The 26,801-nt window shown below is 35.8% G+C and overlaps 2 protein-coding genes across 4 annotated transcripts; both read right to left on the reverse strand.

The window, feature by feature from the left end:
* Positions 1–1,616: 1,616 nt before the first annotated feature.
* Positions 1,617–14,896, reverse strand: LOC111609293 (early endosome antigen 1-like). 3 transcript variants are annotated; one of them, XM_023336668.1, is made up of 27 exons: positions 14,750–14,896; positions 12,905–12,952; positions 12,683–12,730; positions 12,536–12,583; positions 12,317–12,364; positions 11,626–11,673; positions 11,404–11,451; positions 11,257–11,304; positions 11,038–11,085; positions 10,536–10,583; positions 10,316–10,363; positions 10,169–10,216; positions 9,950–9,997; positions 7,975–8,022; positions 7,753–7,800; positions 7,606–7,653; positions 7,378–7,425; positions 7,241–7,261; positions 6,560–6,661; positions 4,426–4,473; positions 4,224–4,271; positions 3,843–3,929; positions 3,629–3,676; positions 3,369–3,546; positions 2,707–2,808; positions 2,536–2,613; positions 1,618–2,426 (listed from the first exon to the last, which is right to left on the reverse strand). In XM_023336668.1, exons 1-27 carry the CDS (start codon positions 14,791–14,793, stop codon positions 2,226–2,228), a joined length of 1,725 nt encoding a protein of 574 aa, XP_023192436.1. In that variant the 5' UTR covers positions 14,794–14,896; the 3' UTR covers positions 1,618–2,225. The 3 variants fall into 3 exon arrangements, with proteins under 3 accessions (XP_023192439.1, XP_023192436.1, XP_023192438.1); XM_023336671.1 differs by lacking the exons at positions 11,257–11,304; positions 11,404–11,451; positions 11,626–11,673; positions 12,317–12,364 and having other exon boundaries at positions 1,617–2,426; XM_023336670.1 differs by lacking the exons at positions 9,950–9,997; positions 10,169–10,216; positions 10,316–10,363; positions 10,536–10,583.
* Positions 14,897–18,965: 4,069 nt separating this feature from the next.
* On the reverse strand, positions 18,966–21,929 carry LOC111609292 (heat shock 70 kDa protein 12A-like). Its single transcript, XM_023336667.1, has 4 exons — positions 21,630–21,929; positions 21,127–21,351; positions 20,819–20,990; positions 18,966–20,681 (listed from the first exon to the last, which is right to left on the reverse strand). Exons 1-4 carry the CDS (start codon positions 21,909–21,911, stop codon positions 19,591–19,593), a joined length of 1,770 nt encoding a protein of 589 aa, XP_023192435.1. The 5' UTR covers positions 21,912–21,929; the 3' UTR covers positions 18,966–19,590.
* Between the last annotated feature and the right edge of the window lie 4,872 nt (positions 21,930–26,801).

Genomic DNA, 26,801 nt, shown 5'->3' on the forward strand with positions numbered 1-26,801 from the left:
AGTGTTTTTAGAGACGTAATATGTTCTGTATACCTCGAACGCAGAGTTGAACTAGATCAGGGGTGTCAAACTCCAGTCCTCAAGGGCCGGTGTCCTGCAGTTTTTAGATGTGCCACAGGTACAAAACACTGGAATGAAATGACTTAATTGCCTCCTCCTTGTGTAGATCAGTTCTCCAGAGCCTTGCTAATGACCTAATTATTCCATTCAGGTGTGGTGCAGCAGAGGCACATCTAAAAGTTGCAGGACAGCGGCCCTCGAGGACTGGAGTTTGACACCCCTGAACTAGATGCTTATTTGGCTCTAATCGCCGACCTCCATATGCAATACGGTCGGTTGCTGTTCTATCAGTACCACAAAGCTTTTGCCGCAGTCCTCTCCCGTTCCGGTCAGTGTCTTAATTGGTCTATCCTGGATATGGAAATTCTCATCATGCTCACACAAGCAATCACATGCTAAATGTGTGGCTTTATCAGCCATCAGAGCTCGTTTTGCCCTTCTTTCCCTTTCAAACCTAATCCCACCGCCGTCACTCCTCCGCAGCCTCTTCTAAATCTTGACCCGCTTGATCACCACAGAAGAAAGTTGCAGGTACTTAACAATATGGCCATCTGTAATAACTTCAATGAAAGCATTTGTTCATTTCCCAATTGTGCTTTCCTTCACTTATGTAGTCTCTGCAGATATGCCCATCCAAAGTCAGTCTGTCCCGCCACCTGCTTCCCAACAAGAACCGTTGAGGTTTCAGGAATTAGTTTCCCGTTACCTCTCTACTCCTATCCTCGCCCCCGAATTAGCCACTCTTTTACAATGCCACCCAGATTACCCATTTGTTAATTTTCTAATTACCGATCTCTCCCAGGGTTTTTTAATAGGTGTTCCTCATTTCCCCGCCTCTTCCCTCGTCATTCCCTGTTGGATAAATTGTATTATTAGTAATTATCAAATATTTGTTGTATCATGTAGCCTTGTAGTTACATTTTAGATAATGTTTCTGTGTGTTAAATAACTTTGATTCTATCCTGAGACTTCCCTGGGAAATAGAGGTGACAGCTACTCTCGGCAGCTGTTGCCCTGCAGGACTTCCTACAAGACGGAGGTGTTAATTGCTCCCAGCAGAGTTTTACAGGCCTGACAATAAACTCTGCTCTGTGCTGCTTTGTGATACAAAGCCGTTGCTTTGAAGCTATTCAATGTGTCTTGTTCCACACCGGGCTTGGAGCAAGAAAGATTTAGAGTATAGATAACGTGTGTCTAGACTAGTGAATGTTATTTAGCGCTGCGACCATATGATGAATGCTTTGACCCCACCCCATAGGGTTGCAGCGCCCCGTGTGGCAGGGTTTCCTGAAATCAATAAAATAGAGGAGCGGGAGATGTGTTTTTCCAGAGCGGTTGGAGATTTGTAACTGGAAGCACATCTCTGTCTGCTCTCCTCGCGAGAAACAAAGAATCTAACTCTCTTGTCTTTCTTCTGTTTTGTTTAATTAGGTATTTAGACCTGACATTCCCAATCTCCAATCAGCTCTCCATGAACCGGCTAGAGTTTCCCAGCTCTTGCTGAAAGAAGTGTCTAAAGGTTAAGTGATCGGCCCCTTTGATTCCCCCCCCTCCACCCCTCTACCGCGTCAATCCTCTCGGCGTGGCAACCAGAAAATATTCAGGCAAAAAACGCCAAATCTGCGTTCTCTCTGCGCCTCATTCCAGTCCTCATTCTAGTATTAATAGTCTCACCCCGAAGCCACCCTTTTCCCTTTTTTACGCCACAATAGATCATGCTATTTCACTTATTAAAACTGCCAGTTGGGGCGCGTGGCTGGCTAAAGCTGACATTACTGATGCTTTCAAGATCATGCCCGTGCATCCCTCTCAGTGGCACCTACAAGGTGCTAAATGGGACGCCAAATATAATTTTTTCGTGCGCCTGACACAATTTTCACAATTTTATTTTTATGTCAATCTAGATTATAACATTACATCAGACAAATTCAAAGTATTTTCATGCAGAAATGTGGCTTTAAACTGTTGAAACTTTACTCAACAGTGTTCAGCCTCCCTGTCTGACCCTATTATTAGCTCTAGATAAACTGGTGAAGCATGCTGAAAACAAGCATGGAACGGCTTCATGATTTTTTAATACCACTGAAATTAAAGCAGAAAAAAAGAGGAATTACCAGCAAACCCACACTACACCAACTATGCTGTGCTGCAAAACTACTTTTCCTCTACATAACAGAAGCAGTTGTAATGTTTCGAGGGAAAATGTCCCAAGGATCCATCGAAGGAACGAGGTTCTTCCAGTCCGGCTGAAGAGGAGGATTGTTTAAAGCCATCAAGCAGCTCAGCCAGTAGCATTCAGATATCAGAGGTCTCAGATCCACCTTCACTTCCTCTGAGTACGGACCTCCAAGTTCAGGGAAACCAGGCTGTAGAGAAAATATTCAGTGTTACCTGTTTATTGTTCAGTTTTATCTCTGAATGAAGCTCTATGCTGTTTGGGTTAAAACTCTCTAACATCTATCCCACATACAGTACCTTCAGAAGTTCTTCTTTGTTTGTGTGGAACAGCGCCATCTGCAGGTTCTGAACTGTCAGCTGTCTGTACTCTTTAACCTGGAACACAGGAACCACACTGATGCTGCAGAAGTCTGCTTCCAGAGAGAAGCAGATTATTGCAGGGAAGATAACTGTCCTACAGTCCAATACCTTCTGTGCAGTCAGTCCACTGCTATATTCACTGAGTCCAAATGCCTCTTCAATCTGCTGGTTCCTTTTGTTTGCTTCACCTGCTGCAGTCCTAAAGGTTTCCTGCAGTTTAAATTTAAGACATTAAAACTGGATCATAGCCTAATAAATTAAAATGATTACTTTGGTTTTAGGTTAATCGTCTTATTTTCAGCAAAGCTGTATTCACTGGATGTCAAAACAACCCTGAAGTTTTGTCTAGCACCATGAACAGGGGAGAACGTAATTAATGTACACATGCAAAGAGTCTGGCCAGGTTGAAGTGTTCTTGAGTCAATGAGGGGAATGTAGGAACTACTCCTTTCTTTCTTCATTAGCTGCAGCTTGCATGATTTTAGTTTGGCCTGTTATCACAGATGAACAGATCACGGACAACACATCACTCTAAGTCCACAAGGAGCTAAGCAGAGGTGATTTGAAAACAAACAGCAACTTTAGTTTCTGGAAAACACCTGTATTTGCAAAATCAAAACCAGTATAAGTGTCAATATACATAAATTAATATAGTCTTTTCAACAAATACATTGTTCTTAATCTTATTGAGTATTTTCAGTTCAAGTATGTTACATATTAAACAAAGCAAGTAAACTACTTATTGAAACCCTGGCAGCAGTTTACTGTACCTGAATCAAACCTTCAACAACCTTTGATTGGATGTTTGTGGACTTCAGCTGATCTTTGACTTTTGGCCACTGCAGCAGTTTCAGGTTGTCGTACATCTCAGTCAGTCTGGTTTTACTGGCCGGGTTGTTCATGCTCTCAGTGTCTCCAGATTTAAATAAATATGACATGGATGCCAGTCTGAATAAAAACACTCTGTGATTAGTTAGGAGAATAGTTTATAACCAGGAAAACATGTTTTAGTTGTCAGGAGGTTCAGTACCTGTCTTTAATCGACTTTAGCTCTCTGTCTTTTTGTTTCTGAGCAACTCTGCAGAAAGAAATAAAGCACAGAAGGTTTTTTGTTTTACATAGAAAATAATGTCATTGACAAAAATCAAAGCATGCATCAGCGATGCAACTAATTGCCAAATAAATAATTGGCCAACATGTAGAGAAACACCAGTAAACTTTTGATTATAGAAAAGAAACCTAACGTGGCCTTATGAAGCTGCTCTTTAAGGGATGCTTCCATCTTGTAGGATGTTGTGTTTTCTCTTGAAACAGTGAGCTGGGCTGCCAATCTGTTTCAAGAAGAAATCAGATTCAGTCATTTTACTCAAACTGAAAGAGGCTGCAAACACTAAAAGATAAACTTTTACTGATAAGCAAAAATTCTGTAAGGGCAAATTATGTAAATTAAAATTCATGTGAAATTTAACAGTCAAGCAGGAACATCCAACAACATTATTTACTGATGAAATTTAATCCATAAACAAACTGAGGGAATAAGCTGATGTGAGTTAGGGAAAAATATCATGAAATAAATCAATAATCAACATCTGAATGATTAGCTGCAATAACTTTTATTTTTTTACCTGTCTTTAAAGGATTTCAATTCTTTATCTTTTCGTTTTAGAGCAGCACTGTTGGAAAATGAATAATGCGAAATGATTATTGGAACAGAAATACAATATTTTCTGAAATAAACATTCCTGAGCTATGAAAGTGATCAACAAATGAAAATACTGTTTATACAAGTAATAAAATATATAAAATTAACATCAAACAAATACACACCTCACTTCATCCAATTTCCGTTTGTAAAATATCTCAATCTCAGCAACACTGTAATTAGAAACATCAGAGGATAATGTTTAAACTTTTAAGAAACATAAGAAAAGCTGAGTAAAAAGTTAATCTGACCTCAGAACTTCTTATTTTTGAATTTGGTGAAGTTGGTCCAGACAAATTTATTACATGTTGTCTATTACATTTGCCCATTTAATTTCCTTATAGAAACAAACTTTGATTTTAAATGTAAATCTTATTGGGGCATGAAGAAGGTAACGTTTTGCTCCTAAATTTGCCTACCTGCATTTGATTTCTTCACGACTGTTTTATGACACACTGTGCATAGAAATATTTGTACCATTACAAATCTGCAATCTTTACAAAACTAAAACAATTACAAAGTGTAAGCTGGTGGTGTGACTACTCCAGTCTTTGCCTACCTTATTATATTACTTTTTGTTTATCAGGTAAAGTGGGTTTGGGGTGAACTCAACTAGGAATACTTGGACCCAATGTTTCCAGTCTTATTTAAAGCTGGCTGGTCCTCATCATCCTGTTTGTTTTACGCCACACACCAATTGTACATTTGCTCTTCTTCAAACATCCACACCACACTGTTGAGTCAAGGTTTATTTTGTGTCCTACTGCCTGGAAACATTTGATCCCACCTGTTAAAAGTTTTACATTTTAATTTCAAAGCTGCAAATGCAGCACAACTCTGGAAGAAACACACAAGGTTTGAGTAGAGGAAGAAAAAAAACAGGTACCATGAAAACAAGAACAGTGTAACAATCATTTAATAAAACAAAAAAGTGACAGATATTTTAGGAGACTATAGAAAAACAAAATGAATCGTTACCATGTAAATATTGGTAGCTTTCAGAAGCAAACTTAGAATTAAACAGCTGAAGGATTAAAGTGGAACAGACCCTTTCTCCAACCACCAGATCCAAACACCAGTTCTCTATAAAACAGATAATAGATTTAAAAGCCATTGAGAGGAAAACACCAATAATTTATTTCTAAAAAATACTAACATGACTGTAAATTTGGATAATGTTGTGCAGATCTGCTCATGTGTTCAGATGTGGCTGCATGAACACACACATTAGTGTGCCACGCTGCAGCACTTCTCAGCAGGTGAAAGAAATCTGGTCCAATCAGCAGCACCTGAACTCAGGTGATATAAGGAATCCACCAAACATTTGGCTGGTTTTGCAACAGAGCTGAGGAAAGCAGACAGTCTCCAAAGCAGCATTTCATGGGAGAAGGACTTGGATTTAACAAGGACTACCGGTAAGCCGTTCATTGGACTCAGTTGGAATTTGACTTTGGTTTTGCATTTGAAAAAAAGAAATGCAGAATTTATTGAAGGAACAGTTTGCACTACTAGTTTTTACAGTTTGGCTCTATTAAATGCATATTTAAGATATTTAATGTAAAAACTTTTGTCCTGATTAAAAGTAAAAAATCTAATTCTAAAATGCTTGGATTTGTTTGATTCAACCAAACATAATTAAATAATTTAATTCTTGAATTCATGATTAAAATTGTGAAGGAAATGTATGTCTAAGGTTAAAAATGGAATTGGTCGGGGCGTGCTGTGGTGGCGCAGGGGGTTAGCACGCCCCACGTTTGGAGGCCTTAGTCCTCGACGCGGACGTCGCGGGTTTGACTCCCGGTCCCGACGACCTTTACCGCATGTCTTCTCCCCTCTCCTCACCCTCCTTCCTGTCTGCCTATTGTACAAAAAATACGAGCCACTAGCGTTGCAAAAAAAAAAAAAAATGGAATATGTCATTAAGATAAATTATTAACTTTAAACCAAACATCTAAAATGTATGTTAAAGCTAGGTTTTTCACCTCGTTGATTCACACTCACTGGTGAAAATAAAAAAGTTTGAGTTAAATCCTGAAGTCTCTTAAAGTCCTAGTTTTTAAATGTGGGAAGCCATGAAATTATAAAACACTTGACAGAAAACATAAAGAAACCACTGAAATACCCACCAACTTTAATCAAGAGGTCAAACTGGAAAGATATTTTATATTGTACCAAACAGTTGTCATAATATCCACACTCTCATGGAAGTTCATAAAACAATAGATGTATGTCTCACAGAAAAACCTCATAATAAGTTACCTTGTGTCATAAGGTTTAAATCTGTACAATGTCTCAATCCCAGCAGCTCCTTTGTTTGCTGATTGGACAGTCATTGTGGAAACAGTGAGTCTGCTGGTCATCCTGAAACACAAACCCATGAACACAGAGAAGCGTCATTATAAATAATGTTCTACTATTCCTACTAATTTGTAGTCAATGCTCCTCTTCCTTTGTGTTTCAGCATTTAAGGAAAGGCAACAATCCAATGTCCTCATTGCTGTTTTTGTGCATTTTATATCCCCAGTTTTTACCCAAAGCTCAGGAGGGGTGCAGCAAATGTCACAGCCAGGAGACGGGTCTTCTTTTCTGTTCAGATTTTTTAGTTTGGGAAACTACACAAAAAAAAAAAACTCAGAAAAAGGCATATGGGGTCAGTTCGACCCTGCAGAACCGCACAGAGGGCGGGTCTAAATGACCCCATCTCTTAAGACCACAGGAGGATTCATTACCACAATAGAAACCTGAGAATAATGAAAAGAGGGTTGGATTCGTTTGCTGACTCTGTGGAGGTTTTAAACTGAGAACACATTTATTTTCCCTGGCTTTTCTGTCATGATTTTACTGTGCTTTTTATGCTTGTTTTATTGTTGTATGATTTAATGTTGTTTATCGTACAGCGCTTTGTGATTTTATGCCTGTGAAAAGAGCTTATCTACTTACTTTTTTTCCATTCCAGTCAATCTGTGTGAAATCAGAAGTTCACAGAAATATTTAAAGACAAAAAGAAAACAAAGGAACCATGTGAGTGAGACAGAAATATAAATGTTCATATTTCTGCATCATATTATGTTTACTACCTCTGTTTGACTGAGTTCAGCTCATTATCCTTTTGTTTCAGAGCAGCTCTGTGAAAAAGTAATTATTGTTTCCCATTGGTTACACCACAATATGAAAACAAAACATCAATTAATGTGTAATTCATTGGTTGATTTACAGTGAGTCTATTGAAGAACTGTTTTGAACTGTTTAGTGTTATAAAGCTGTTAGTGAAAATAAGATTTACAGACATCAGATGAAATACTTACTCTGCCTCACCAAGCCTCCCTTTGTACCATGTCTCCATCTCAGTCAACCTGCATGAAAGTAGAAAATGTGCAATAAGTTTAGTGTCAGGTGGATTTTTAGAGACAGAGTTGAAAACTGGAAAAGGAAATATTCTAAATGTTCCCTACCTGACTTTGACTGAGCTCAGTTCATCTTCCTTTTGTTTCAAAATGAGTCTGTGGGAAAATATTCATTAATGTTTTCTATTGGTAATAAAATAGGAAAACAAAGTATGGATTACGTCCCGTAGAAACAATTTTATCATGAGTTGTCTTGCAGGACTTTGTGATGATTATTTTATTACATTTTAGTCAATGATTTGGTTCTGTAACTTTTATTATAGTACTTACCCTGCCTCTTCCAGTTTTTCTTTGTAAAATGAATCCATTTGGGTGAAACTGTGTTAAAGGTAAATATGACATTTTAAATGGAGAATAGAATTCCCAAACAGTTTTATTAGACTTCAAATATAGAGTTGTTTACAATAACATCAGTCACAATGTACAATTAACACAAAGAACATCAAGAATGATAAAACTGAATTGCTAAAACATTTGTTGTGGAGAAAAGAAATTTGCCAAGTAATGTTGGACAAAACTCTTAACTTTGTTTAATACCATTCGCTGATGATACGAGAGCCACAAAATCAAAAACTCATTGAACAGGTCAGATTTAAACTCCATGAAAGATTCATAGTAGAGTCTAAGTCAGGGGTGTCCCAACGTTTTGCAAAGAGGGCCAGATTTGATCAAGTGAAGATGCCCGGGGGCCAATAGTTTGTTTGGACATTTTTTAACTACAAAAGTTTCATGCAAATACACACCGTTATAGAACAATTTTCATTGTCACAATTATCTTTATTTTTCAAATGACAAAAAAAAAACAAATAAAAGCCACTCAGGCAAATGAGAACAACTCTAGAAACACAAATTCTGCTTTTCTTTCATATCTGGAGAGTCAGATAACATTGAACAAACTGTATGAAATACCTTAAATTTACATGAGTTTAAAAATATCTGCCTCAAGAACATTTTAAACAGGAGTTATAAGTAATGCAAAGTTGTCTGTTATTATTAAATCTTAAAACAAGTGAATTTTGCTCTTGTCATTTACAATATCTTTCAGAAAGTAATAGTTTGTGTCACATCTACAGGTTCATAACATCAACAGTAATAACCAAATCTTACTCAAGAGTTTAATAAAAATAAGTGTCATAAATCCAAGTGCATAAATGTTCGATTGGCTTTTCACTGCTGATAGTGACAGATGTTACTATTCAAAATAATCAGTTTCATGTCCTCAGCTCTCAGTGCCACACTGTTACTGCCAGGCAAACATTCGCAAATTCTTGCTTCTTCTCAGGGCAAAATGTTCTCCACCATTTTCATAACACAGTCTTTGATAAATGTACCTTCAGTAAAAGGTTTGCCATGTTTAGCTATTAACATTAACATCGTAGCTTGCTTTGGTAGTATTTTCTTTTGACTCAGGCCCAAAGAAATCGCTGTTGTGATGCCAGTGCAGCTTGGAGCTGCTTCACTTTTTCAGCATGGTCACTTCCTGTTAGCTTGTTGTATGTGTTAGCATGTTTAGTCTGGTAGTGTCTCTTTGCGTTGAAATCCTTAAACAAGGCAACCGTCTCACAAATTAGACAAGCACAATTGCCTTGATTTTCAGTGAAGAAGTATTATAATTCCCATCTCTCTTGAAAGCGGCGGCCCTCACTGTCAACTTTCCTCGTTTTCTTTGCAGTGGCCATGGCAGAAATGAGCGGAGAGCGGTTCGCTGCATGGAGGCAGAGACTGATAGTATTAAAGTGGTGCTGCCACCATTTGGTGAAAGGAGGAATTACTGTTTCAAGTTTTATCATTTATTTATTCTGTTTGACAGTGCAGGCGGGCCATAAATAATACATTATAAGACCGAAGCTGCCAACCGTATGAAATCTGACCGCGGGCCGTGATTGGCCCCGGGCCGGACTTTGGACATGCCTGGTCTAAGTTAACACTGCATGGACTCAGAGTGGCTCTGAGTTGAACTCTGACAGCAGGCAGACAACAAAACAGTTTTATATCAAGGATAAGAAATTATAAACAACTGATACAAGAAAATAACATCCAACATTGTGTGTGCAACACAAACTGATCATTTTGAGAGCGTTCTTAAGAACTTAAAATAAAGACACAACATGACTAGCAAATGTTACCTGATAATAAAATTTTCCATCACACATTGTCACTTAACAAAACCTAATTTAGTGAGCAATAATAATCAAACTATTTGGAACCAGTAGTTTTATATAGAAGCACGTAGTAATGGGAATACCTGCTTCTAGTTGAGTTGAGTTCATCTTCATTTTGCTTCAGAGCAGCTCTAAAGGGAAAATACACAGTGAGAAATATTTTATATTTGCATCTGAGCACATTATACCACAGATTTATCAGTTGATTTACAATGAGTCTAATGAAGAACTGTTTTGAACTGTTTAGTGTTATAAAGCTGTTCGTGAAATAAAGATTTACAGACATCAGATGAAATACTTACTCTGCCTCACCAAGCCTCCCTTTGTACCATGTCTCCATCTCAGTCAACCTGCATGAAAGTAGAAAATGTGCAATAAGTCTAGTGTCAGGTGGATTTTTAGAGACAGAGCTGAAAACTGGAAAAGGAAATATTCTAAATGTTCCCTACCTGACTTTGACTGAGCTCAGTTCATCTTCCTTTTGTTTCAAAGTGAGTCTGTGGGAAAATATTCATTAATGTTTTCCATTGGTAATAAAATAGGAAAACAAAATCTGGATTACGTCCCGTAGAAACGGTTTTATCATGAGTTGTCTTGCAGGACTTTGATGATTATTTTATTACATTTTAGTCAATGACTCAGTTCTGTAACAGTTATTATAGTACTTACCCTGCATCTTCTTGTCTTTCCTTGTAAAATGAATCCATTTGGGTGAAACTGTGTCAAAGGTAAACAAAATGCCAATTGAAATGTAGAATACAACTGCAAAACAACTTTATTAGATTTCAAATATAGTTAGTTAGAATAACATCAGTTGTAATGTAAAATAAATACAAAGAACATCAGGAATGATAAAACTGAATTGCTAAAACATTTGTTGTGGAGAAAAGAAATTTGCCAAGTAATGTTGGACAAAACTCTTAACTTAATTTAATACCATTCGCTGATGATACGAGAGCCACAAAATCAAATCTCATTGAACAGGTCAGATTGAAACTCAATGAAAGATTCATAGAGTCTAAGTTGAATAAAGACACAACATGACTAGCAAATGTTACCTTATAACATTTTCCATCACACATTGTCACTTAAAACCTAATTAAGTGAACAATAATAATCAAACTATTTGGAACCAGCAGTTTTATACAGAAGCACATAGTAATGGGAATACCTGCTTCTAGTTGAGTTGAGTTCATCTTCTTTTTGTTTCAGAGCAGCTCTAAAGGGAAAATACACAGTGAGAAATATTTTATCTTCGCATCTGAGCACATTATACCACAGATTTATCAGTTCATTTACAATGAGTCTATTGAAGAACTGTTTTGAACTGTTTAATGTTATAAAGCTGTTAGTGAAAATAAGATTTACAGACATCAGATGAAATACTTACTCTGCCTCACCAAGCCTCCCTTTGTACCATGTCTCCATCTCAGTCAACCTGCATGAAAGTAGAAAATGTGCAATAAGTTTAGTGTCAGGTGGATTTTTAGAGACAGAGCTGAAAACTGGAAAAGGAAATATTCTAAATGTTCCCTACCTAACTTTGACTGAGCTCAGTTCATCTTCCTTTTGTTTCAAAGTGAGTCTGTGGGAAAATATTCATTAATGTTTTCTATTGGTAATAAAATAAGAAAAGAAAATCTGGATTACTTCCCATAGAAACATTTTTATCATGAGTTCTCTTGCAGGACTTTGTGATGATTATTTTATTACATTTTAGTCAATTATTTGGTTCCGTAACTTTTATTATAGTACTCACCCTGTCTCTTCCAGTTTTTCTTTGTAAAATGAATCCATTTGGGTGAAACTGTGTCAAAGGTAAATATGACATTTTAAATGTAGAATAGAATTCCCAAACAGTTTTATTAGACTTCAAATATAGAGTTGTTTACAATAACATCAGTCGAAATGTACAATTAACACAAAGAACATCAAGAATGATAAAACTGAATTGCTAACACATTTGTTGTGGAGAAAAGAAAATTGCCAAGTAATCTTGGACAAAACTCTTAACTTTATTTAATACCATTCGCTGATGATATGAGAGCCACAAAATCAAAAACTCATTGAACAGGTCAGATTTAAACTCCATGAAAGATTCATAGTAGAGTCTAAGTTAACACTGCATAGACTCAGACTGGCTCTGAGTTGAACTCAGACAACAAAACAGTTTTATATCAAGGATAAGAAATTATAAACAACTGATACAGTCTGGCTCACATGCAGATGCAAGAAAATAACATCCAACATTGTGTGTGCAACACAAACTGATCATTTTGAGAGCGTTCTTAAGAACTTAGAATAAAGACAAAACACAACATGACTAGCAAATGTTACCTTATGACATTTTCCATCACACATTGTCACTTAAAACCTAATTTAGTGAACAATAATAATCAAACTATTTGGAACCAGCAGTTTCATACAGAAGCACATAGTAATGGGAATACCTGCTTCTAGTTGAGTTGAGTTCATCTTCTTTTTGTTTCAGAGCAGCTCTAAAGGGAAAATACACAGTGAGAAATATTTTATCTTTGCATCTGAACACATTATACCACAGACTCATCAGTTCATTTACAATGAGTCTAATGAAGAACTGTTTTGAACTGTTTAATGTTATAAAGCTGTTAGTGAAAATAAGATTTACAGACATCAGATGAAATACTTACTCTGCCTCACCAAGCCTCCCTTTGTACCATGTCTCCATCTCAGTCAACCTGCATGAAAGTAGAAAATGTGCAATAAGTTTAGTGTCAGGTGGATTTTTAGAGACAGAGCTGAAAACTGGATAAGGAAATATTCTAAATGTTCCCTACCTAACTTTGACTGAGCTCAGTTCATCTTCCTTTTGTTTCAAAATGAGTCTGTGGGAAAATATTTATTAATGTTTTCTATTGGTAATAAAATAGGAAAAGAAAATCTGGATTACTTCCCGTAGAAACGGTTTTATCATGAGTTGTCTTGCAGGACTTTGTGATGATTATTTTATTACATTTTAGTCAATGATTTGGTTCTGTAACAGTTATTATAGTACTCACCCTGCCTCTTCCAGTCTTTCCTTGTAAGATGAATCCATCTGAGTGAAACTGTGTCAAAGGTAAATATGACATTTTAAATGTGGAATACAACTGCAAACCAACTTTATTAGACTTTAAATGTAGTACCGAATGAAAGTAGAAGTAGGAAATTTTGCATTGACTTTAGTCTCAGGCAGATTGTACAGACGAAGCTGAAAATTGAAATATGAAATGCTCTAAATTACCCCCACCTGGGAACGTTCCTCTTTTTTCTAACTCAAAGTACCAGAGGTTCTTTTTAGAACCCCCTCTCCGCTGATATGCCAGCCTTAACATCTGTTTCCTAAAAGGAATGTTTTTTTCCCCTTTCCCATCAACGTTTGGGTTTTTGGACATTGCTTTGACCCGACCGAGGAAGGAATCGTCTGAGTGAGATGGTTCCTTTATCTGGGCTGAATTAGTTGTTTAAAATAAGGTTGTCAGTAATTACTTTTCTATTATATGTTTGCTGAATGTTTTGCTGGTTATATGTTGTGATATTCTTATGTTATTGCTGTGTTGGTTTGAGTCTGCTATGTTTTACAGATTGTTTGGTATCGGAAAAATTAAATTCAACGCTGCTGGAATTCATTGGCTCCTTTCTCCTCCAATCATTCCTTCTCCTTCTCCCTGCTGCTCCTTCTGCACCTTTATTTCTTTGTTGTTTTATTAATAAATGCATATCCACTTTGTGCTCAGACAAGGTCTAAAACCATGTTTCCTTTTTCTAGCTTGAGGTTTTCCAGAAACATTGATTGAGCTGAGTTTTATGACGAATAAGAGTTTCAGTGATCTTTCCTTGTTGTGTGCAGAGTTTCTTCTGCCTGTGGCCTGAATTCCTTCCTTCCTGAGAGTCTGAGTTTGACTTATGATTCCGCAGACACTGGAATTGGTGCCCCGATTAAACAAAAGATTTATGACTTTATTGATCATTTAATTAATAACAAATTTTTGATGGCAATTTTTATAAATACCCTAAATGTATTTTGTTATCTGGATTGTTCCTATACCTGACTAAACATCTTAGAAAATTTGTGGTTGTTGTTTAGTGTATAAACTAAGTTAACTGCAGAGTTTATTACTAGATTCCATCAAGATATTCTTTAAGGCACTGACATTAAATATAAAATTGTGTTTTATTCATCCATTTTACAGTTTTCTTCGCTGCATTTAAATGAGGTCAAGCAGTAAACTATAAATGTTAGTACATGCTTTCCAGTGTTTATGCCGTTGTTACACTGACATGAGAAAACTGAAGCCATAGAGGTCACTGTTGCATCTTAAACCAAATATTTCTAGTGTATTCAGAATAAATATGTTGGCCATTATAACTTACAAGATGTACAATGGAGTACATCTTGTACAATGTGTGATATATTCTGTGAACATATTACACATAATATGTTCTGTGTAACATATTTGTAATATTTGTGTAAAGACTGACCAAAAATATATTATTAGCATTATTATACACATTTATACATAGCTACATAGAAGATTAAAAAGGCTCATAAAAGACTGAAGAAAGTAATCAGTGATGGTACTAAATAAAATGAAAGTGCACATGTTCAGATTGAGGTGTTATATCTTATAGCAGAGGGAACAAAAGATTTCTTAAATCGCTCCATTCTGCAGCGACAGGAGAGGAGCCTGTTGGTGCAACTACTCCTTTGAGCAGACAGATGTTCTGTAGACGTTTCCTGATTTTACATTTGATGAGAATCAAAATTTTCTCCAGCATTTCATTAATACATAGCTTTGGTTCCCAGTTTAACATTCCTCATTTCTAAGTCTGATTTTCATAAACTGAAGTTTGTTTCCTCTTACCTCGATGTAGGCTTCTTAAATTTACCTTTATTCCTTTTAGGCATATTGACTTTTATTCCTGTTGACAGAAAGAGCTACACTCAGAAAACAAAAGACAGACGCTTTCTGACTGCCACTCACTGACTCTGTGGTTTCTTAGAGCTACTCAGACCAACTAGACCTGTTTCAACAACAAGTGACTCATGTCACAATCCCCAGTCAGTTCTTTAATGCCTCATATCCTGATGGGATAATTGTGCTACACATTTTCTGCTCAGCAGGGGGAGAGATGAGACACCTCCCCAGGGAACTGAATCAGATGAGGTGTCGTGTGAACAGCTGATGTCTGGTTGAATAACTCAGTTCACAGTGAAGCTCAGTAACATTAAAACAGAAACAATTAGAATAGAAATAATATTGTCCCACGCTGGGGGAGTTCAGGTGTAGCAGCAGTTATCAATTCATTCCTCAACCCACCCAGAAAATGTACCTCTGTCAATCTTTGAAAGTTTATTTCAGCTCTGCTTCCTGTCTGGGTTTTTATTTTGTTATGACACCCAAAGATCACTGGCCCCCATTTAACCCTCTTAAAAACATTTTTAGCTAGTTTTTATGGCAATCAGAGTTTATCCTCGGGGAGACAGTTTGGCTTTGGCTAATTCAAGCTTTGTCACCGCTAGCAAAAACATATTCTAACTGAAACATTGTCTTAAACTAATTCAGTTGGTGAAGAATCTTTCAAAGGAACTTTGCCCACATCACTTCTGTCAATAAGACTTAAAGGTTTCAAGTTATAAGCTAAAACAAATATTTTTTTTTTAATACAGCGTCACTCATGGGTGAATGCCGTTGAACTGTTGCATGTGAGTAGAGATGTGAGTATTTAAAGCTGCAGTATGTAACTTGTATAAAAAAATGGTTTTTTTTACATATTTATTAAAACCATCACCATGTCATGAGACAACCTGTGAAAAGTCATATTGTATCATATTGTCACGACATAGTGATGGTCTGAACATATAAGTAAAAGAAATACTTTTGGTAAAAATACTACTTTGTAGAACTTGTAATGGGTCTTGGGGTATAGGCTGCAGTAGTCCACTTTAGCAAAGAATAATATAGTAGTAGAAAAAAAATAATATATAATCTTCAGATACTTTTGGTAGAGAACAGATTGTAGCAATTTTTCAAAAGTTGCTATTTTTAGAGCTGAATTGAGAAAATAATTAAGTCCATATGATCTTATTTTAAGGAATAAAAATATTCCTTATTTTCTTTGATTTATTATTAAACCTTTGCTAAACAGATAAAATCCCTCTGACCTCTATCAAAAGGATGGCCTGGCTAAGAAAAATTCAAAATATATAAAGTTCAAACAATTTGCCAATAATATGCAGTAGTTCCTACAGTGACGATCTAAATTTTAAAAGCAGAGATATTAAAGGTTTAAAACGCAGGTATAGTTGTAAGGACATCTGTTGTTAGTTTGTTTTTTAAAATGAAGTGGAAATGTTCACTGACTGGTTCAGCGTAAAAGTCATTCCAAGCAGAAGGAGCAGAGGAACTGAAAGCTTTTGCGGCAGTTTCTGTTGGAACATGAGGAATGTAGAGATGCCGGATGTCATAAGAGGATAAGGCTTAAAGGTCCCTGGTTTTCTGGAGGAAAGTGCATAAATACATTTTAAACAGTCCAATAATAGCCTTGAACACCAGAGTCATGCAGAGGGAATGTTGTACATTCAGGGGAGGCATGCCAGCTGTTGTGTTCATTTCAAAAAGATGAATTTACTACGACCAGTAATGAATCTCGGAGCACACAGTCTTTGATTCAGATACACCAGAATCAAAGAGCGTAAACAACTGATTAAAGAACACATGTAACATGTTATGCATGCGTATTTAATAAAACACTCATTGCCATTGTCAAGTATAGGCACAAAATTAACAGAAAAAGAATCTTTTGAGCTCTGAGGGAGAAACATGACTTGATCTTTGTTTTTTCTCTGTGTTGGCTGGAGATATCAGCTCATGAACCTTGGCGTTAGAATATAATGATTTGTTTTCATTAAGAAAACAAATCCACAACTTTATTCAATTCAAATTAAGACATACTTTATTAATCCCACGAAGAAATTATATATTGTTGTAACTCAAATCATACAAGTATCTTCAAAAACACTTGTGAGCAGGAAGGCTCTCCAGTAGCAGTCACTCTTGCAACAAACCTGAAGGGGCCTCTGACTGAAGACTCTCAGGTCTGTCATGACATGCTAAGAGCTCAACATCCAGGAAGTTGAGAGCCGTATTTCACAGTATCATGTCCTGGACAACACCAGAAGTTGTTAGCTAGCACTGCTAATCCACCATAAAGATAAGAGCACAAGTCTTTCCAGTTGCACAGAATCTAAAAACAGATGATGTAGAGTCCCAACCAAAAACAAAATTATGAACATAAGTTCACAAAAAGAACAAATCAGAACTAATCTGACAGCTGCTCCAACATACTGCCACCATGACCAACACTTTAAAAAACATATTTATCATCTTATGTATTTAAAATTAGAATTTACCAGAAAGCTTTGCCATAATAATGTTTTGAAACAATCATTGTTTTGATTTAGTGTTGGGGCTCTAAGACAAAGAACAAAAAATGTTGCTGGGAGATAAAACATAAGAAAATGAAAATGCAGTGTGAGTGTCAGTCATACCTTTTGATGTGATGATTCATTCATTCTGCTTTCTTTTTCAGGCCACACTGAGAAAATAATTACCTTCCTTCTAACTTACTGATCTATTTCCTCATTCCAGACATTTTCATTTAACTATTGGAAAAACAATAAGGCTGCATAATGGTGCAAAACAAATGAACTTTTAGTTAATTCTCATTAGATGTGAGTGTGTGTGGTTATTTTTCCTGGCTATATCTGTGTTACTCTGGTTGTCCAGGGTGACCCAGCCTCTTGCCCAATGACTGCTGGTGATGGGCACCAGCACCCTGGCAGCCCTACAAGGATAAGCATGTTCTAATGGTCAGGTAATTTTATTGATGAAGCACATTTTCAGCAACAAGGCAATAAAAAGTACTTTACATGAATTTTAAAAAAATACAAACAAAATAAAAATGAAGGAAAGAGCAAAAGAAGAAAAAAATCTAATAACTGATCTAAAGTATATCAGCTAGATATTTATTTATTATTGACTACCTTAACAGCTCCTGTTCTGAGTTGCTTAGGTAGTTTTTCTGGATTCTAAATTTTGGAGTACTTGGGTTGCTAAAGTATAAGTAAGTATCCTCTGGACTTTCTAAGTATGTTTATAAATTTGCAAAAGTAGTGAGTACTCCACAATTTCTAAATAAAAATAAAAACTAAATGTTCCTGTTCTGGAAGAATATTTTCTGTATTCTAAGTTCGTTCTAATTCCTTTTCTCAGTTGCAAGAATAGGAGTCTCTGCATAATAATTTAGAAGTATAATATTAGTCTTAATACTGAGTACTCCACAATTTCTAAAAATACTACTGAACTAGAATAATCTAAAAATTATAGTATTGGTCTAAATAGTGAGTACTTGTTCTAATTCCTTTTATGGGTTAATAGTGAATACCCCACAGTTTCTAAAAGGTAATGAAATAAAATAAAAAGAGGAAAATACACTTTAGGAAAATATGCACATAGCAACATTCAGACAAAACAAAGACATGAGTGAGAGGTGGTGACATCACAGAGTCATGAACTGTGTAGTTCCCTCTAGATCTGTTATTTATTTATTTAGCTTAATCCCTCCTCCTCATCAATGAGCCCCCTGCTGTGATTAAGAAGCAAAAGCAGCTGTTGTGGTTGATCTGATTGTTTGGTGAAGGAATGAGGTGTAAAATAATTTTGTGGTAGGAAATTAACATATTTAAATTTTTGTATGACGTCAACTCGAAGAATATTTCTGTTATTTTTATAAGTAATAAAAACATTCTTGTGAAACCAGAAAACTCTCCGCGAATGCTTTTTATTTTGAGTGAGTCGAAAAGCTCCTCCTGAGAGACTGTTCTGGCATTTATGTTTTTTGGACCTTAGTATGATGAAGAGTAGCCACAACACATTCAGATCAAGATAATATATTTAAGCTAAACAGGTGTGGTTGTTTGAGACACTGTGTATTGACATTAACTTCAGTAAGTACTTGTCAAGGGAGAAATCAATCAATCAAGTTTATTTGCATATAACATTTCAGCAGAAAGGCAGATTTACATCATAAAATACAAAAATACAAAGTTATAAACATAATACAGTCAACAATTGAGCAAATGTCACATTTTGATTGTCATCACCAAAATCATGCACATCAAATATTTACATTGATTTAATTATTGTTTTCTTTATTTTGTAGCCCTAACATCCCTATGTAATGTACTGCAATATAGCTGAGGTACAAGAAAATAAAAAGCACAAACTGCAAAAAACTTCATTTTCAACGGTAGAACTGCTGCTTTAAATAACATCAACACACTTATCACCTAAAACACATTGAAAACATAGAATAAAACATCAATTAACTGATTTAAACTCAATTTTTTTGTTTCTTCATGTGAATCCCCAATTGCTAAAGACATGGTTCATGTTATGTGTGATTAAGGTTGATTTTTGATCATTCTTACGAAGGTCTGCAAAGTTTCTTCATTTACAGGTTGCAGATCATGATAAACTCGTTTAAGAAATTCAAGGACTTTAAAAGTCTTTAAGCAAAAGTTGATATTTTTACCATTTCACATTGACAACAAAGTTTCATACTAAGAAAATAAGGACAAACAAAATCAGCTGTACAGTTTAAAAAAAAAATCAGTGATTACAGTTATTGTTCTACATTAATCTCATTCTGGTAGTGTTTTTCCATCTGGAGAGTAATATAAATAAGGCTCAACACACCTTGGATCATCTGTCCTAATAAAGTCAAACTTGATTAACCCTTTTGAACCAGAGGTCATGTCTGTGGCTGTAGCTGTTATCTCTGTGGAGCCGAACCTGATTTCTAACTTCACCTGGCGCCCTCTACCTCCACTAATGTTAGGCATTGGAACATCAAATGAACCAGCTTCCTCAACTCCCAAGTCATCAACATACTTAGGAAAGATCCTTTCTGTGCGATAAAATCTCATCTTCATGCATGTCTGATCTTCCTCTAACGGACGAAGGATGTGTTCTCTAATCTCATCCCACCAGACATCTTCACCTGCTTGCACCAGTTTTATGAACCTATCACAGCACCATTTCTCCTCACCAATCATGAATTTCTTTTCTGGCTTATGTTTGAGCTCATCAAAGCGCTCACAGAGAGCCACCCCGTATGTGTAGGGGCTTTTTCGAGATGCAACCCAGGACGGTTTTCTTCCAAACTCAACAGCTCCTCTCATGATTGCTTCCTGAGCTCTGAAAGGACACAGAATCTTACAGGTATCACTAAACTGATCAATAATGTACTGACGCAGAATCTGGCTTTGAGATAAACCCCCAACTAACAAAACGTACTCAATTCTGTAATTTTTATCAAGGATTTCCCTAAGATTCCTGGTGATGCCCAGCAGACTCTCCTCAAAGAAATATCTCATTTTTTCTTTGGAAATTTTTATTGATCCCTCGTTCCAGGACGCACCTTTCACAGACTCAAAGAACTTCTCTAAGTTTTTCTTTTTCTGGGCTACATGTCCCAGATTAAATGGACAGATGAACTGTACATCTTCACCTGGCTGTTTGAGAACAGTAAAATCATACATCAACTTCTGAACCTCACTGGGATATTTTTCTTCATATTCATCCCAGACTCCATCAGTGAATATTTCTCTAAGGAACTCTTTAAACTTCCTGTCCACAGTTTGTCCTCCCAGATCGTTTCCAGAGGCTTTGTGCAGCTCCTTTAAGGCTCCTCCTTCCAGGACTTCATGAACAGTGATGTCAATGGTTCCTCCTGAAAAAGAAAGAATTAAAGACTATTTTCACACCTTGATTCTTCAGGTCATACATTCTGAAGGGTATGATGATGAATTAATTATTTTCTTGAGTTTGTTCTACCATGTCAAACTGGATCAGAATTATACAAAGTACCTCCACAGTCAACAACAATGTACTGAGATCCTTGACGTTGATCCAAAGAAGTGCCGTTGTGTTTTTCTGCGATGAATCCATCTGATGGAAGCTTCTTACACCAGATTGAAGCAGCTTCTGGTTCCAGTGCCATCACCAGCTTTTCCTCATCTCCTTTTGTTACAATACCTGCCTACAAAAAGACAAATTCTCATCCATCTGAACATTTCAGAACTTCATTGGTCTCTACCTGCCTAAAGTGGGAAAGAAAGTAATCTAACATCTGAATGTTTGTGAGGAAAAATAAAGCTCTGAAAACCTGCAGTCACCTCCATTGCAGCTTCTCTCATGAACTGTTTTGCTGACTGATCCCAGATGGCAGGAACGGTCAGGACCCAGGTGAAATCAGAGGCCAAGAGTACCATACCTGCTGCATTGGAACTAATGGTTTTTAATGCGTCGTCCTTCAGAAATCTCAAAGCCTCTGTAAAAACCTTCAGGGCCGTCATTTCCTTCCCATTGGCTGCTTTGATCTTCATATCCCTTCTAAGTTCCTGTTAAAAGTGAATGCAGACTTAACAGACACATTGCAATTTAAACTAAAATTTTAAAATGTATAATAGGGTGATGTTAAGCAGCTCTTTATGGAGTTACTGAAATATTTTTTTCTTCTTCTAACATGTCGGCCCAAACACCAATGACAGAAGTGCAACTAAAACGTTTTAACAACTGTAACTGTGTTTATGTCTTCATGAAATGAAGCACTTGTTGAAACAATTTATGAAATGAAGACATTACTACAACATGTCATTTAATGGTGAAGTTTACTTACTTTTCCATAGAGAGCCATCTTAAAATTTTGAAAGAAATAGTGTTTCTTTCCAGTTTCCCCTCCCATGCAGTTGTATGTTGCTGTGGCCTGATAACCAAAAGCCACAAATTCTTCAGATTCATCAAACAAGATGCAGGTTGGAGTCTTTGGAGTGTCCAGTCCAATTTCTTTTCCCCACATCTTTAAGTGGGGGTCTGGCTTTTCATCACTGGGTGTGATATTGAAGACATACCCACTATATGCAGTTCCAAAGTCTATTGCTATTATGTATGACTTTTCCATTGCTTGAACTGGTCTGGCTTGTTGCTGTAAAGAAAGCAGATGAAATGCCAGTAGGAGGAAGTTGCTGCAGCATTTTCATAGATCATATCTTTGTAAGCCCCATCCTATTTCTTCTCTACGTCAGTAAACTGGGAAAGTTTAAGTTTAACCCTTTGTTTCTATTTAGAATAAGTGAATTATAATTTATTCTTTACACTTCATTACATGTAAGTAATACCAGGAACCCAGCTTGGGGGTCAGGTTGGGTTCCCTCTTATATTTGGAGACTCTGGTGTTCATCCCATCTCATACTAACAGTTTTTTGTGATAACTGTCGGCCAACTCACACTGACCAAGACGTCCTGTGACCGGGAATCAGGTGTAGAATCAGAAAAAAGTCAGGGATAAAATCATGCAGGCTCACATCTCACTTGTTTTAAACTCATTGCATTGGATCCATCTCTTTAACTGCATTTCTTGAACTGGGTAATTTGGGCTCTGTTTATGAATTTTCCATAAAATGTTCATGAACATTTGCCAGCTCTACACCCAAAATGTTTATGAATTTTCCATAAAATTTATAACAAAATTACAAGATCCAAAAGAAGATTGTGTTCATGTGAAACTACTTTGTAGAAGAATCTTTCTTTAGTTTCTAAATACTAATTCTTAGCCATTAACACGCAACATTCTTAGCCCAAGTAACTAATAATCATTAATGTCTCAGAACATTGATCAGTCTCTCGTCATGAAACAGATATTTGTATTTTAATTAAAGGAGATACTTTGTAATGAAAGAGAAAGTTTGTCACACATCCTCATGTTTTAGTGACATCTGAGTTGCTTCCAGGGAACTGAAGCGGTTGGAGGAAGAAAAAATTTACAACTAAATTCCAGTTAACAGCTCTTTAAGTTTCTATTAATTAATGTTTTGTTTTTGTTAATTACCCAGCACGTGCAAACTTTATTGGATTTGACTGAATAAACATGAAAGAATAAATACAGTTAAGAACTAAATTTTAACTGTAAATCTTTGCTGTCTTTTACAGACTCAGTGTTGTATACATTGGTTAAAAATAGCGGAGACATTAATTTCTATAAAATCTCGTCGACATTTGACCAGTTTAAGAAAAGTGTTCATCCACGCAAACCCACTGAATTAGACTACTGAGCATTGTTGTATTAACAAAAAATAGATAAAAATGTATATTACAGAAGACACATTCTCCACAACAAAGTAGGTTGCTATACATCAGTGTTTACATATTTGTTTTGTTTCAGCCGTTGTTTCACCTGGGAATTAAAAACTGTAAAATCTGTTAACATTTTATTGCTGATTGGAAACAATTTCAGACATGAGCGCCTCTGAATGATGTTTTGTATTTTGCAGGTCTACAGTCTCCATTAAATCCGTCTTAAGTGACAACTCCTGGGCTGCTGGCTTTTAAAGTCATTCTGCTAATCTGGGACAAGACAGTTGATATGTTTTAAAAGTCAATTTCAAAAAAGAAAAATGTATAAAATTGTCAAAGCTGAAAAGATTTTATTTCTCCAATGTTTTGCAGTCTTGTCACGTCGTTGGTTTTTAAGTTCTTTTTGTACAACAGCATCATAGGTTTTAAAGCAGATTGAGTTGCTTGACTTCAAAAATAGATAAATTAATTAAATGTTACAAAAGAGAAACATACACACTTCTAAGATATATTTGGATTGGAATGTTCTTTAGTTTATCTTGTTCATCAGATGTTTGTTTGATCTTGGCCCATGAGTTTAGTACTTTTCTTAAAGGATTCATTTTGGCTCTAGTGGCCTTTGTTTGACAGTGAATTGACAGGAAAGTGGGTTGTGAGAGAGAAGGAAGACATGCGGAATAGATAGAAGGGCTGGGACTCGAACCCATGATGGCTGCATGGAAAAATGGAGCTTCCGTACATGGGACGGATGTTTTACTCCTGTGTCACCTCTGCGCCCAATACTTTTCTCATTACCTCACCTGCCTCCCCTCAGTGATCACCACTTCCTGTACTTATTCTTCCTGGTTACTTCAGACATTTCTTTCTGAAACATTTTGACTTCTTGGTCTTTGATCTGTTCATTAGGGAATGTTCTACCTCCACACCTACAGCTTTACTGCAAAAGAAGCAGTGCTGTGAATAAAAGGAAGTTCAACTTTAGTTTTTTCCCTGTTGCTCAATTTTATTCAAACGCTTTCATTATCCTTTCAGAGAATTGTTGTGGCTTAAAGTATGAAAAAATCAAAGCACCGTCACCAACATTAAGAAAAAAATTTATCGGTTTCATTTTTAGAAAGTAATTACTTCCTCCCAGTTTGAACACAAGCAGCTTTAAGTTTACAGTCAGTCTGAATTCTGATCAATGAATTTAGCTTTGTAGGATTCAAACATGATACAAAGGAAAGAAAGAAAAAAAAAATCAAATACGTTTGAAGATTTTACAGGACAAAAGGTTTCTCAAGAATAAATAACCAACACACGTTTAATAAAACAACTGACAAAAATGACAAATATTTGAATAAAAAGTTGCTAAGGAAAGTAATTTATCGAGTTTCTGACTTATTTCTCAATTTTAAATCCATGATTTTCTTAAACTTTTATCAAACATACTTGAAAATTTGGTTTTATATTTTGAAGTAATATTTTACTGCCTTATTGAAGTAAAACATTTTACGTACTTTTAATTACAAGTAAGTAAACGCAGGCAAGTTCATTTTATTTATACAGTACCTTTCTCAGACAGGAGTCACGGTGCTTCACATTAAATATGAGCAAAAGCAATAAAAAAAACACACAGAAAACCAACATACAGAGAGCTAACAGTGTAGAGGATAGAAATTATAGACATTAAAAATCTCAATTTTCACATACAAAGCTGAATCCTTATATGTACACTAAATTCTAAAGAGAAACACTGCAAGCACTTCTAAAATTATTGGAATGGATATTTATTGGAAATAGTTTGTACACTTTCATTTGTTTTTATTGCCTTTTCAAAACTCTTAACTACTGATCCTTAGATTTGTTTATTGAAATGTTATTCTGTAAATGTATTTCAATGATAATGTGGAGCTGTTCACTCTTGCAGAAGAGAACATGAGTCTTTACTTATTTCTAAACACATTTATTCTCCAACAGGAGAATAAATGTCTCTGTAGACCATGAGTTGCTGGCGCCCTCTACTGGCAAATCAAGCTATTACAGATAAACTGAAGATGAAGGTGGTTTATGGCCAAAACATTCAGAGGGTTTCAGGTTTAGTGTTAATTTGACAATAGATATTTTTCCTTTTGTTTAGCCACCTATAGAAAATGTTTTAGACACTTTACAGATGAATTTAAATGAATAATTTCATGATTTTATTTAAAACTTGAAGTTACAATAGTATTTTAGTAACGTGTTCTGCTCTGTTTCCTCTAATGTTCCTGAGGGCTGTTTCACAAAACCAGGAGAGTGGATTAAGCCAAGATTTCATCCCATCTTCCTGTTTGTCAACAGATTAAAATGTTAACATAACTGTTTATGAATTCCTGGAAGGAAGAGCCATGAAGACACTGTACAAGGCTGCAAAAGACAAACTGGGGGGAAAATGTGTGGAAGGAAAATTCAATCAGCTCCTGAGAGAAATATTCAGGAGATGGAATCTGGGAAGAATATGAACTAAAATATTCTATGGGGGCTAAAATAATAATGGATTAATTTACTGGTCTCAAACTAGTAGATAAAAATGTTCAGATCAATTTGGACATCAGTATAAAGTCCTGTGTCCTCTTAGACCCCTGGGAGCAAAGAAATTAGCTGAAGAGTTGGGGAGAAACCGAAGTTGGAGTTTCAGAAGAAAAGTTCAGCTTAATTAAAATGTTTTATTTTTGTATTTTATGAGATTTCTTTTGTTTTGGATAATGTCTCTGATTTATTTATAAAAACGGTATTACAGGATGGAGGAAGTGTTTGTAATGTTTCATTTTGCTTACTGTTTCACCAAATTACTGGTGAACCAAAATTAACTACTTAACTATCACTAATAAAAACAATAGTAACAATTACCGAGATTTTGATTCAAAGATACATGTGTAATTTCATTTAATTACCTGATGGAAATGATAAATTTTAAATTCTTAATATAAGAATTAACAATCAGCTCTTTAAATGTGTCACCAGGTAGTTTTAGTCTCTGATTTCTAGTCGTACAGATGAAATATAGTGATTTAAAATACTGTGGCATGTAGTTCATAGTTGACTGGTGAATCAATACATTGTGGTACGAATTACTGATAATCAGTATAGATAACTTTTTTTGACTGATTCAGTTATGAAAAATAAAGTAAAGAAAAGCAGATCAAGTATTTTAAAATACATGCAAAGTTTTGATCCAGTATTTCTAGTACTTTGATGTATTGCACATCATATGTCACATGTGTGAGATCATCTTCTATACGTCTATTTAATCTGTCATCCTGGGTTCGTCCATCACTGCATGGTTTGGCTTGAAAGAGTTCAGACTGCAAGGAACATTCAGGTCTGCAGAGAGAATCATCAGAGCTTAAAGTTCCTCCATCAGCAGCCAACATCTCTGCAGATCCCACACATGCTAGACACAAACTGCTCAGACTGTCAGTGCTATTTCGACATGTTCAACCTAGTCGTTCTTTTGTAAAACCATTGAAGAAAACATATTTTTATTTTTGCCATTTTAATACACTTGTTATACTTTAAATGTCATGAGATAAAAGTGGAACCAAAGTAAAATCCTTTGTTTCCACAAACTTGGACACTAAAGCTGATTTTGATTCTTATGTGAGTGAATATTGATGGGGCCAAGACTTTTACTCTCATAGATAAAATGAAGATGTCTTAAAGTCTTGGTTCATGTGTTATTGCTTAATTTGCAGACCTT

This window comes from Xiphophorus maculatus, chromosome 7 (genome assembly GCF_002775205.1).
Source record: "Xiphophorus maculatus strain JP 163 A chromosome 7, X_maculatus-5.0-male, whole genome shotgun sequence".
NCBI classification, from domain to species: Eukaryota; Metazoa; Chordata; class Actinopteri; order Cyprinodontiformes; family Poeciliidae; genus Xiphophorus; species Xiphophorus maculatus.